Source organism: Stegastes partitus, unplaced genomic scaffold (assembly GCF_000690725.1).
Source record: "Stegastes partitus isolate 25-593 unplaced genomic scaffold, Stegastes_partitus-1.0.2 Scaffold1464, whole genome shotgun sequence".
Taxonomy (NCBI): Eukaryota; Metazoa; Chordata; class Actinopteri; family Pomacentridae; genus Stegastes; species Stegastes partitus.
This window is the reverse complement of record NW_007579195.1, coordinates 112,236-125,429: the sequence shown is the minus strand read 5'-3', so window position 1 is coordinate 125,429 and position 13,194 is coordinate 112,236. Positions and strand designations below refer to the sequence as shown.

Below are 13,194 nucleotides of genomic sequence, written 5' to 3'. Positions count from 1 at the left end.
TTAACTCATAATCACATTTACCGCCAATATTTCTTTGGTTTTACTCCCTTTTATAGTATTTTTTCACATATTTGTGTTACTTTTTTACCTTCTTCTTCACTTTTAGTCCAGTCTTTATCCCAATAATGGGATGATCTGCAAAAAAACTGCACTTTAGCTGAAGATTTGTTGGTGCCGCATCAGTTTCGTGACCTGAATTTACACTTTTATGGCTTTTATTCATTAGAAGAGGGTAAATGTAATCAATCCTTTCATTAGCAAGGAGGATTTTTAATTTTGGGGGCTGATTTTTTCCATTTTCTTTGGTTTTTTCCATTTTCTTTGATAGATCATCTGCAGTTTTCAGAATTTTCGCATCATTTTCAACTCATAATCCCATTTACCACTAATATTTCTTTGGTTTTAATCTCTTTTCTAGTATGTTTTTCCCATATTTGTGTTACTTTTTCACCTTCTCCTTCACTTTTCATCCAGTTTTCATAATGGGATGCCACGCGGAAACCAGCGCTTTAGCTAAAGATTTTTTTTTTGTGCCGCGTCAGTTCGGTGACCTACATGGAATAATATCATAAAGATTTTTGCCCCGCCGTCGTCTGTCAGTCATGACTAATTTCCCCTCTTATCTCGGCGCCTGTAACCAGTTAGGAGCTGGTGTGAAACTCTTGGTGGTAAATTGATGCTGATAGTCGGAGCGGAGGGCTTTGGGGGTTTAGCGCGGTGACACCCTGAGTTGTCTTTCACGCTGGGGGTCACGGAATAATAATAAAAATAAAAAATAAAAAACGAGGCACTAAGCTGAGAGTTATCCCCGTTAATACACAGCCACTGCACAGCCGTCTGAATCACAACACCAATCACGTTGCTGACGCTAGGCGAGGGGCCAACTCTTTCAGCAGCCCTGGCACCCAGAGGACACCGCAGGAATTCAGATCCATTACGCTCCCAGCCTCATCAAAGGGACTCTGGGACTCGGATGCTAAACCTGCTCCAGATGCTCACTGTTGGATTTCACTAAGATGCACTGCAGGGCAAAGTGTCATCGGGGCTGACGTGGTGCGATACGGGCAGCAGAAATGTAGAATAAAAATTAAAAAAAAAAAAAAAAACAGCCCCGACAACCGGCCGGCTCTCGCTCGCGCCGAGTTGATTTTAAACACAATGGGGAGGACAACAAAGCAGATGTAAACAATGGAGCGCCAGGCTCGTCGGCGGACAAATAAATACAAAATTAACAGATGAGCGGAGCTGGAAGGCAGCAAACACGACGGTGCAGGAGCTGGAGGGAGGATGCTGAGGCTCACCTGTGGCTCGCTGACGTATATTTAACTTTATAGCTCCGAAACCGAGGGTGGAAGTGTTGGTTTTCTTTTTTTTTTTTTTTCAAATTACATGTTTTGAATACAAAGAGAGTTTCTTAACTGTCCACGAACGCCTCAATCCGAGTCGCAGTTGGACTTTTCTTGCAGATTTATCATGAAAAATGAGGAAAATGTGATTTTTCTGTTGGATAATGAGTTTAAGTTTAACCTTAAAACATGTTTTGGGATGTTTTATTTTAAAGCTCACCGATATGACACCATCTACAGGGGCCACAAACACAGAAAGTCACTGGGTTTTGAAGTTTCCAACAGTCCTTGAACTACTCGTTTCGTTGGGAAACGTCACCAAACTGAAGCTTAAAATCGTGATATTTCATAATTAATCGCTTTATTCTACATGTGTCAATTCAAAACTTGTGTTTGTCGTGACCAGATTTAGTTAAAAATTATGTGCGCTCGAGTGCAAACTATTGGTGACTCGGGTGCAACAGACTATAACATGGAGAAGATTTTCGGCTGAACTTCAGGCTGTGTAGAAGTAAAGCAGTAGATCAGTATGGAAACATGTATATTAATGCAAACATAAAATATAAATAATGAAATATCTACAGTATGTTTGCATTTGTTCACATCTTTCATACCTAAGAAAGCACTTTTACTGTAACATAAATCATCATTTATCAATATTGACGATGTGCATTGGGATTTATTACTCGCAGCATGACGATTATTGAAAAATCATCTTTCAAAGCTGCTGGTGGGTTTTTAGGATTCAGACAGTTAAATTACTGAACCACCGTCTCTGCGTTCATGTTACCTGGATGGTTTTAGCCGTGCTGATTGGATTTAATTTAACTTAAAAGTCATTTATGATGTGTTTCGATGCTCGTTTTCTGTCTGCTCTGGATGAACACTGCCTGCAGTTCAGCCGAAAAGTCCTTGATTCATTTTTCACATCACTGCTGGTTGCAGTTGAGCCACAAATGGCTTCTCCGACGCATCAATTAGCTCAAATGTGTTTGTTTCTTACAGGTGTGCTCCTGTAAACAGGTCATTTATGACTTTAAAAAAAAAAGAGACACACAGAATAAAATGATTTTAATGAAAAATCATCATTTGAAGCTCACATTTGGTTTGGTTTCCTGAATTAATGGTGCATCATAGATGAGGAGTTTATGCTGAAAGCTCAAAATCCAACGATTCTTCTGTCTTCACAGTTTCTGGCTCTGATTATTAGTGTAAGTTAGTGTAATTTTAAAGACAACAAATCTTTCAAAGCTGCTGGTGGGTTTTTTGGGGGTTCAGACGGTTAAATTACTGAATCACGGTCGAGCGCAACGTCTTTAAAATATAGTTTCCTGGCTGGTTTGCAGGTTGTAGTTGTGTCAGTTTGAAGTCATTTCTAATTAGTTTTCTATCTGCTCTGGATGAACACTGCCTGCAGTTCAGCCGAAAGCTCCATGAATATTTGTCGTGTCGCTGTCGGTCACAGTCGAGTCACTCATGACTTCACACTTGCATCAAAATGCACAGAATTATTTGTTTTTTACAGAATTTTTTTAATACAAACTGTTTATTTTTTATATTTTTCTTCCCCATACTTGCTGCTCTGTATGAACACTGCCTGCAGTTCAGTCGAGAAGTCCATGAATTTTCATGACATGAACATTTGTGACAGTCGAGTCACTAAAAACATCACAGTTGCATCGAGGAGCGAAGAATTTTTAGGTTTTTACAGAATATCACAAAAGTAAAGGGTTGATTTTTGGCTAATTTTTAAATGAGACTAAAATGATTTTATGTGGGGTTAAGCTTGATGAGTAGTTCAGGGACCAGCGGAAAAGCGAAACTCCAGCGGTTCTCTCTGTTTTTACGGTTTCTTGCTCTGATAAATAAATGTGGAGTTCACAAGTTTAAGCCACTGATGGACTGTGGAGCAGCTTCTTTGACATGTCGGCGTCTAAAAGCTGCTTCTTCACTTCCTGGATGTTTTGTCAGGTTTCTATTTGACCTGCGTGTCGCTAAATAATTTAGGAAGGAGCTCCTGAATGAGGCGCCGTAAATAAGTGAATGAATGCCTCCTTTTAGAATAAAGCAACTGTTCGCTGATTACTCAAGGATTAATGAAGAGACGACAACCGCTGCTCCCACATCTTCCTCCTCCTTTTTTCTTTTTTTTCTTCTTTTTTATTTTACTTCATTGTCGTCTGTTCGCACGCCGCCGAGCACGAGCTTCCCGGAGGCTTCGAGTCATCAGCATTGAAACAAATCCAAACGCGGTTCTCCGCCTCCCCTCCGCTCGGATGTTTTTGTCCTTAACATTCGCTCGGCGTCTGCCAGTGTCGACAGGTGATGCCAAGCAGATGAATAGAGAAAATGCTCTTTGTTGCTCCTTATGCTCATCCCCCCTCTTTCTCCTCCTCTCTCTCTTTTTCTCTCTCCCCAGGCTGCTGTTTTGTCACATTTTACACAAGGAAAGCTGCCCTTGAAGCCCAGAATGCACTGCACAACATAAAGACCTTAACAGGGGTGAGTGTGTGTCCTCGGTTCTCCTCTGCCTACTTTCTGCTCTAATCACACACTTCCAGCAGCGGCGGCGGCGGCGGCGGCCCGAGGCGGCTCCGCCCAAACCTGCACACGTCTGTTTGTGCGGATGTTTGCGTGTTGCATCGCTGCTGATGCTGCTGATGCTGATGATGCTGTTGATGCTGTTTGCAGGCGTGCGAGCGTCCGGTAGCGGGCGAGCGTTAGCTCGTGGCAGGAAGTGCAAACTGTGGAGCCCAAGTGAAGACGCCGACATGTGTCGAAGGGTTTTTGCTTTTTCTCACGAGCAGATTTGGTTTAGTTTGTGTTCACGGGACTTGAACTGAATGGAAGTCCTGTCTTGTTGTTGTACATTGGAATTAAGTCGCAGCGCTGCAAAAAAACAAATGTTTTTAAGTGTAATCCTTTAAATAATTTGCTGGTTATTTTACAAATATGCCTTGTTTACTTAAATTAGAGATAATATCAGCTAAAATTACAGTTTTGCTGTATTTAAATCTTCCAAAAACATCAATATTTAACAGATATTAGTTGTTGTTTGAAAGAAAAATTATAGTTTTACTTAAATTATTATCATCCCTGTTTCTTTTAAATTACAGATAACAACTAAAATCACAAGATAAAGAGCGTTAATTTACACTTTGACTGTAAAAATATTAATATTAATAATGTCCACATAGCAACTAGTTCTTTGCAATGTGCGGCTGCAAAATTACTCTTTTGCTGCATTATTTTACAGATATTTTGCTGCCATGGTAAAGAAATTTATGTATCTTGAGGATATTTTTGCCAAAATTTGTAAAGTGTATGTTTTCTGGCACCTCTACAGCCAGTTTTTTTTCATGCTAAGTTTTTTTTTTTAACACTCCACCAGTACATTCACGCTATCAGACAATAAATAGTTTGTAAAAAAAAGTAGAATAAGAAATGTGCAAATATAGTAAAAAATAAAAACAATGTGCACAAGTGTGACCTATGAAACCAGTGATGGTGTAAAACCTGCTTATTTGCTGTATTAAGGTCACTATAAAAACAGCAGCAGCTCTTCTGGATATTGACACGTTGCGGCTTAAAGTTGTGCAGAATGTTCTGATGCTCGCTCTGGTCCAGACGGTTTGTGTTTGTACGATTCTCGGATAGAAGCAAGTTTGTTTGTTTGTTTGTTTGTTTGTTGGGGACATCGTGTCTTAGCGTAAAGCAGCGTGTGCATCCTGAACGTGTCTAGAAAGTGTTTCCTGGTGAAAAGAAATGTGCAAAACCCAACTTTGGACGTGTGGAACTGCATGAAACAGAGACGACGTGGAGCTTTTTATGTGCCTGAGCTGAAGGATGAAAGAATGATTATGTCCTATTAGGGGGAATTGAAGAGTTAGCGACCTATGTTGACCCTAAAGTCGGAGGTTTTAATGTCACAAAGATTAGCTAGCCTACCGTGGTAGCTGCACAGCTAACCTGCTGGGTTCTGATTGGTTTGGGATTAGTCCTGTGCTGATATTGCTGTTTTAGTGGATGGACACAGGATTTGCACGGCTCGGTTATAGATCATGTGCCACCAGGACATCAAAACAGGGTCCTAGCTTGTTTTAAACGTCATTAAGCATCACATACGTCTTTGTCATGGTGCCCCTGAGCTGCTTGTATTCTGAGCGACGCCTCCTCTGGTTGCTAAAGTGTTGAAGAGTAAGATGCGCCACCTAGTGGAGCAACCAGGTACTACAACTAATGTGCATTACTTTTATTATTATTTTAGAAAACGGTACTGAATTTATGACCAATTGTTGGCAGAACTGATGGCAGAAAAACCAAATCAGGATATTCCTAGCTTGAAAAAAAGCAGCGATAGCTTCATTTTGTGTTGAAGAAGAATCACATGTCGTGTCAAATGTCACCTTTAATGGGAGCACATTTAGAGTTTCATGAAGAGAACCTGGTTAACAAAGACAGCTGATAACCAATAAGGTTTGAATGTTGTTTTAGGCCTCGCTGAGCCAGCTGACACAAGCTGACACTTCGCTAAAACGGGGCTTTAGCTAGCCAGTCAGCTAAACAATATAACGAGACAGTTATCAAAGCATGGTGCGCGACAAACTCCAGAGACGCACATCTTCTTTTAACCACTTATTTTACTTGTTGCCTCGTGAATCTCATTCTTTTTTTGTAAAACTGCAATGAAACACAAAACAGACTTACATTTAGAGGAAGCAAGCCGACTAGCCTGAGCAAAAATGACGTACTTATAAAAACATAGCAGTCAAAGAGCATCGCCCTCACGGAAATCATGGAAACACGCCTCCTTTTATCAGCCACATGTAGCAGGCTACGCTAACTGTTTCATCACAGGAACAACATAATCCTGTTTAGTCTAGAAGGACCATGACACCGACTACGCTGCTTTGTGGTGCAACCCTGAAGGCCGGACATGGACGCATGTTTTACAAGCTGACCCGTCCAGTGATGGCTGTGCCTAAAAAACAGAATCTTGTAAAAATATTTCAACCAGTCGATAAATTGGCGTAATGGAGCCGTCCAGTTTGTGAACTTTATGGTGTAACGGCATGAGATGATGTCATTCTGTTGTCCGGGTTATTAATAACAACCAAAAACTCTTTCCTAACATACGTCCCGCCCGTCGCTTCATGTTCACTGTGCAACAACAGCCATCAGAACCGCGTTTAACTGCTCCCTGCATCTGTTTTCCGCTCTGTTTTTTCTGGACGCTGATTGCAAGGAAGCATGTTGACGCTCCGTTTTCCAATATTGTTCCGTCGTGCGGCCCGGGAGAGCAATAGAGGAAGCGGTGCTGGAGCTCTCGCGCTCGTAGCCCTGGGTGGATATTTAGAGGCCCCCAGATCCCTCCTGCTCAGGTTATTGGCTGCTTCCCCGCCTCTCTCCTTGGCTGCGCCGGCTAACTGGAATCTCATCAGTTGAGCGCCTGCACTCTCCCGCTTCAGTCAGTTGGATCAGCGGATAGCCCTCCTGGGCAGGTGCGGGGCGGATGCCGCGAATCCCATCAGAGCCGCGCGCCGGATTTCTGCTCGGGCCGCCCGATTCGGAGTCAAGCTTGTTGTTTTGCACGGAGTCACCGTGTTAATTGCTCGTGGAAGTATGTTAAATTCGCTCTGTTTTCTTGCGCCTGTGCTGTGAGAGTTAGTCACTTATCCCTTGTTGGAGGTGTGAAGCAGCCCTGGGGAGGACACATACTGCAGCAGTTTCAGGATTATAGGAACATGAAATCGCCTTCTTCTACACCATAACACCCTCCCTCCCTTCGCCTTTTTTTTTTTTGCTTTTTTCTGTCTGGTCATCCCTCTTCCTCCTCCTCCTCCTCCTCCTTCTCCCTCCTGCAGCATCTCTGGTTGTTGTGTTTGGAGCTTTTTGATGTCAGCTGGCGGTAAATCTGGGTTTTAGGAGTGGAGGAGGCGCGATGCAGTCGGAGGTTCTTCCACCTTTAACATAAAACAAAGCGAGCGAGCGCGCAGGAAGGCGGTTTTCTGCATTCGTTGACATTTATATCAACTAATAGGACACGGTGATGAAACCGGCGGCGGCGTTTTTCATGGTTATGGCGGCCTAACGAGAGTATTAGTGTAAATTCCTGCATTATTAAAGCACTCAGGCTCCTTACAATCACATTTAGTTTGACTGATGTGGACTTTTCTTCGGTTATATTTACATCCTCGCAGCTGGGTTTTGATTTAAAAGCTACTTTGCGAGCTAATACTCTGGGTTTTTTTAATTCATTTTCTCTGAGCGGGACGGCGTGAAAAAAAAACGCCGCGTCACCGTTTTGCGCTCCGTTCGAGATCCAAACATGACTCGGCAGCACCACCACCTCCTCTCACCCTCGGAGCCCAACGGACGCACTTTGCATCCAAATTCTCGTCTCTTTCTGCTCGGTTGAGTCGCTCTTGAAGTATTTATCGCAGCGAGATGTAACACACATCAAATGAAACAGGATGCCGTGACCTACCCAGCAAAGGTCCTTCGCCTGGTTTACCGCCTTTGCAAGTACAATACTGTACACTTGTATGTGTATTTTTCTCCAATTCTAAGTTTCCCACCATCATGGTTCTGGTATTTCCAGACTCCAGACAGTCTCCCCTACGTGTTCATGTACAGACATCTCTGCTGCCACTATTTTAAGATGAGATACATGCAAAAACATCACAATTTTATTAGACGAAATAGTCTTTTTCCCTTTATATAAAGGCTAATATAAATAATCTGCAAACTTTATCATGCAAAATGATGGAACACCTGCATGGACACACCTGTTCTGGAAAAAACAAGGTGTCACATGTGTGGCTAACCCTGTTCATTAGCAAGATAAAAGCTTGAAAGTAAAGAAATTACCCTGCTGCTTTTTTTTGCACATATTTCTGAAGGATTCGACTGTAAATCTGGATAAAGATCAAATTATTACAGCCAGGAAACATGCAAAAGGGTTTGAAATGTGTTTTTAACTCCTGAAAGTTGTCTTTCAGGTGTTAAATCTCCAGAAATCACAGGTTAAGGGCAGCATGTTTGCAGCCTGAAGGGACGAAACAACCCCACAAAACGGTTGTTAATGCTCGTAAAGGTTGTCGCTGTTATACGATAAACAGATCCCAGCTGTGAGATCGGTTTGGAGGAGTCTCGATCAAACTCAGTTTCGTTAATGACACACACAAAAAAAAGAAAAGCAGCTCCTAAGAGCAGGAAAATTAAAACTGTCCATTAAAAACCGGACGACATTGATGAAAAGCACAATAAACCGGCGACGCATTCATCACGTCGGAGCCGGACGGCGGCGACTGCCTGATATCCGACTTGTCCGGCACGGATTTAAATTTAATACACAGCCGATGAATGCAGTTCGCTCTCAAACGCACGCTTTGCACATCAATAGCGGCGTAATGACACATCGTCGAGTGGTTAAAACCGGAGCTCGAAATAATAATAATAAAAAAAAAAAAAAGATGAGGCGAAGGCGAGGAGGGACGGGGAGGAGGAGGGGAGAAAAAACAGATGATGGCGAATTAATTGCTCAACGTGAAGACAAAAGGAGAGCAGACACATGGAGGGAGGGAGGTTAGCGAAGGTGATGGGCAGATGGACGGGAAAAAAGGTGGAGTAGAGCACTCCAGCACGCTCGAGGGCAAAGCAATAAACGGGCCGCAGTTAAAAACCAATACCTGCTTATTAACTTCCCCACTCTCCTGGCTTGTAAAAAGCCAGCGGAACAATGTTTGTATTGGCACTCTTCCCTCCTCGCTGGCTTCTATCTCTCCTTCCAAACCCAAGGCCCTAACAGGGAGAGATGCAATCAGAGTGGAAAGCTGGACGGCCGCCAAATTGGAGGGGGGGAAAAAAGAAAAGAAAAAAAAAAAAAAAGAGGGCATCGGTGTTGGCAGCCATGTTGGTTTAGGGCAGAAACGCTTGAATGGCTGCCATTTTTTTTTTCCAGGAGGGCAATAAGTGCAGGGGTTTACGGGAGCAGAGCCAGGTGAAACAATAGAGCTACAAAAGCGCTACGTCGCTCCTCAGCTGTCATGCTAACCAAACGAATGCATGGATTTTTTATTTTTTTTTGGAGTCGACTCCACACCTGCCCGTCATACGCCAGCAGTGAAGTCATGTTTCCACAGCTGATGCAGGTCAGAACAGGAGCCGCCAACGCTCGCCTGTTTTCACCTAAAATCAAAACTGACAGTTGTTTTTTTTCCCATCTCTTTGTGTTTTTGGGTCGGTCGGCTCTCTTGCAATCACAACTTATTGTGCGAGGAGCCGCCGATCAGCCGAGTTTCCAGCAAACAAGACCGCCCGTGATGACGAGGCGGCTCCAACTTGTAACCCAGCCGATTTAGCTTTTTAACCTCCGTTTTTTTTTTCCTGTACAGATTTCGCAAAGGCTCATGCTGTTTACACTGATGAAACAACCGAGATGCAACCTCTTGATTTGTGAGCTGCCCGCCTCTGTTTCTGGTTTTTGTGCTAAATAGGGCTGTCAGGATCGCGAAGCTGGCAGCGGAAACACCCGTGATCAACGACTTAATTGTCTCTTTCTGTTCATTTTATGCCCCTACTAGTTTTAGATTAGTCCTCCTGGCTCCCTTTACTGCCACCTTTCTGCTGCGTATCCAGCAAATCGCCTCCTCCGACTTACTGAGCTCTCTCTTCTCCTTTTGGAAGCCCTTTTTTGGAAGCACCAGTAAGCCTGCACTCCCAGAGCCAAGTGCTCTTTTGGGACGATGTGGTTACAATAAGGTCTTTAAGATAAGATGGAGCTCGGTCATTAAGGGCTTTGTATGTGAAGGGGAAGGATTTTAAATTTTACTTTGGATTTTACAGCGAGCCCGAGAGCAGAGGCTAATATTGGAGAAATATGAGTCCTGTCAGAACTCTGGCTGCAGCTTTTTGGATCAGCGGGTGTTTTTTTTTTTTAGAGTTATTGGTACAACCTGATCATAAGGAGTTACACCAGCATGGAGTTGTTTTTTTTTTAGCATAAATCTGAAAGACAATGGTCTAATTTTGACAATGTTGTGCAGGTGAAAGAAGGGCGTCCTGCAGATTTGGTTTATGTGAGTTAAATGACATATAGTAGTCGAAAATAAGTCGGGATTTTTACAGTAAAGCTGAAGTTTCTCTGACGTTAAGGGAAAATACAATAGCTTTAGTTTTGTCTGGATTTAAAAGAATAAAATTACAGATAATCCAGGCCTTTATGTCCTTAAGACTTGACGTTTGACTGATTTCTTTCGTCCTGCTTCATAGATAAATATAGTCAGGTGTCATCTGCATAGAAGTGAAAACCCCGAAAGAAAAGTATCGGTCCTAGCACAGAACCCTGTGGAACTCCACGACAAACTCGAGTCTGCAGACAGTCCTTGACATGAATGAAGTGGAATCTATCGGATAAACATGATTTAAAGCGCAGTTCCTTTGATTTTGGGGGGCAGGTTCTAGTCTGTGAGATCAGTGGTGACCAGCAGGTAGTTTCTGTTTGGGTGGTCGTGGCTCAGATGGTAGCCTGAGTTGTCCGCTAGTCACAAGGTTGGTGGTTCTATTCCCCGTCCACACGCTGAAGTGTTCTCAGGCAAGACGCTGAACCACATGTTGCCCCAGCTAAAGGCAAATAGTGCTATTTAAGTGCAAACTGTTTTCTATTGTTTTTTTATTTGGCCTAAAACCAAAATGTGTCCACAGTAGTGTTAAATCTATGATTTAAAAGTCAATAGATGCTAATTGAAATGCAATCAGTCGAAAAATAGATGTTAAGAACCTCAAGATAAACAGTTGGTGTGGTTAAACCATGTCAGAAAAATGGTGCAAATGGTGGAAAATGAGGAAATAGCGTCTGAAATATGACATTTCTGTTTGCTGCTTTTATATAAGTGAATGGAAATGATGCTAATGGTTATGCAAAATGATCGCAGTCAGATCAAATACTTGTAAAGAGGTGATTGTGTAATAACTGTGACTGGCCTAGTGCTAAGCTAGGCTAAGCTAAGCTTACTGGATGCTAGAGTGGTATCCATCATCTCTTCACTACCCAAGAAAGTGAATAAGAATATTCCCCAAGATGATAAAACATTTGTTTAAAATGCGTAATCCAGACATCTTAAAAACATCTGTGATCTAAATTTGCTACGACTGACTCATATTTTACACTTCTGTTATTTTTATTGTACATTTTACTTCATATTTTCTGCTTTTTGTCCTGAACTTCACTTGATATTTTGATCTATTAGTACTCTTAAGGCTTTTTGATGCCTTTTTTAACCTACTTTTAGCAGATACTGAGTTTTTATCAGTACTTTTAGCGGAAAAAAATGTAACTTAAAACAACACAACGAGCTGCAGGCCTTTGCTCCACAAACTTATATCTTTCATCTGCATAAAATGAAATCCACATGCTCCATCTGAAACCATGTTGTGTGCATGTGGCCACCAGGAATTCAATTTTTTTCCTACAGTTTCATATGATTTAGATGTTGTAGTTCATACGAGGACACTGGAGTAAATCGTAAAAAAATGACGCTTTTGTATCCGTGTTGTTTTTGTCCATGTTCGCGTCTCGACGTTCCTTCTCTCTGTCGGCAGCGTCGCACATAAACCAGCAGGTGGATTAATCCATAAAAAAAAACAAAAAAAAGAATGAGAAAATAAATAAAAATAATGAGTTATCCGTGCACACATGGAGTCCTTTCAGCCACGACAGATAGGCGAGGACCGTTGCTGAGCGAACAGCAGCTTTCACTGAAGTTGCTTCTAATGACGCGCTAATGAAGCTCTGGGGGGGCGGAGACAAAGTGCGTTGCGTCTGCTCGCGTTGCCTGGAGAGCCGTGTGTTCGCCGCTCGTACTCCTAATAGCGCCGGCGAGGTCTAAATAGGCTGCACACACACACCAACACACACCAACACACAACCCCTACCGTAGCCCATCTATCGTGGAGAAACATGCCCCGTACCCCCGGAGCGATGTGAAGCCATAAGACCCGTCCCCCGCTGCAGCGCCTGATCCACGCCCCTGCACGGCGCAACACATTACCGCTTTCATGTGCACGCAAGCATATGCCCCGGCACAGTCTGGCTTTATTGCATTACCTTGTGTTGTTTCTTCTTTTTTTTTTTTTTTTTAATATCCCCCTCCTGATCCACTCCGCCTTCCCGCCTTCCCGCCCTCCCTCCACGCTGAGACGAGTTAAAGCCTGTCAGGCTAGCCTGTCAGACAAGGTTGTTTTAGATTTTCCACTAAATTGAACTCTTTCATTAGCGGCTGACAGATGTCTAAATGCCCGGTGTCTTCCCCCCATCGCCGGCCCCACCGAGAGGGCCCCGGGGCCGCTGTTTTCCCCCCCATCTGACGGTTGGAGGGAGGGCGGCGGCGGCGGCGTCGAGATGGAAGCTAATCTAGGACGTGTCCTCTGGAGTGCCCTCCAGCTCGGAGAAGTTCAGTCTTTTCATCCTTTTCTCTTTTTTTTCCTTCTACCTCTTGCCCTCTCTCTCTCTCTATCTTCTCCCTCTTTTGTCCTGTTGAATCTCTCCCTCCATCTTTCTCCCTCTCCATCTCTTTGTGAGAAGGGATGAAAAGGCCTTTGATTCACAGTTTCTCTCAAGGATATTCCATTCTGACTGTAAGACGGAGGAAGGGTGAGGGAGGGAGGGGAGGTTGATTAGGGTGTCGGGTGAGGAGGGGGAGGCATCAGACGCAGAGCCCCGTCCTCCATGTGGGCGGATCAGAGCGTTTGTCGAGCGCCAAGCTTGATAAGAAGCGTGGGGCTCATTAAAAGCTACCATCGCGCCGAGACCACACACACACACACACACACACACACACACACACAC

General features: G+C 43.4%; 1 protein-coding gene across 1 annotated transcript in view; it reads left to right on the top strand.

The window, feature by feature from the left end:
- The window catches only part of LOC103370671 (CUGBP Elav-like family member 2), a 124,368-nt gene that overhangs the window by 19,966 nt on the left and 91,208 nt on the right, over positions 1-13,194 (top strand). Inside the window, exon 3 of the mRNA XM_008299800.1 lies at positions 3,766-3,848. Within this exon, the coding sequence (XP_008298022.1) occupies positions 3,766-3,848 (83 nt within the window). The remainder of the gene's footprint in view (positions 1-3,765; positions 3,849-13,194) is intronic.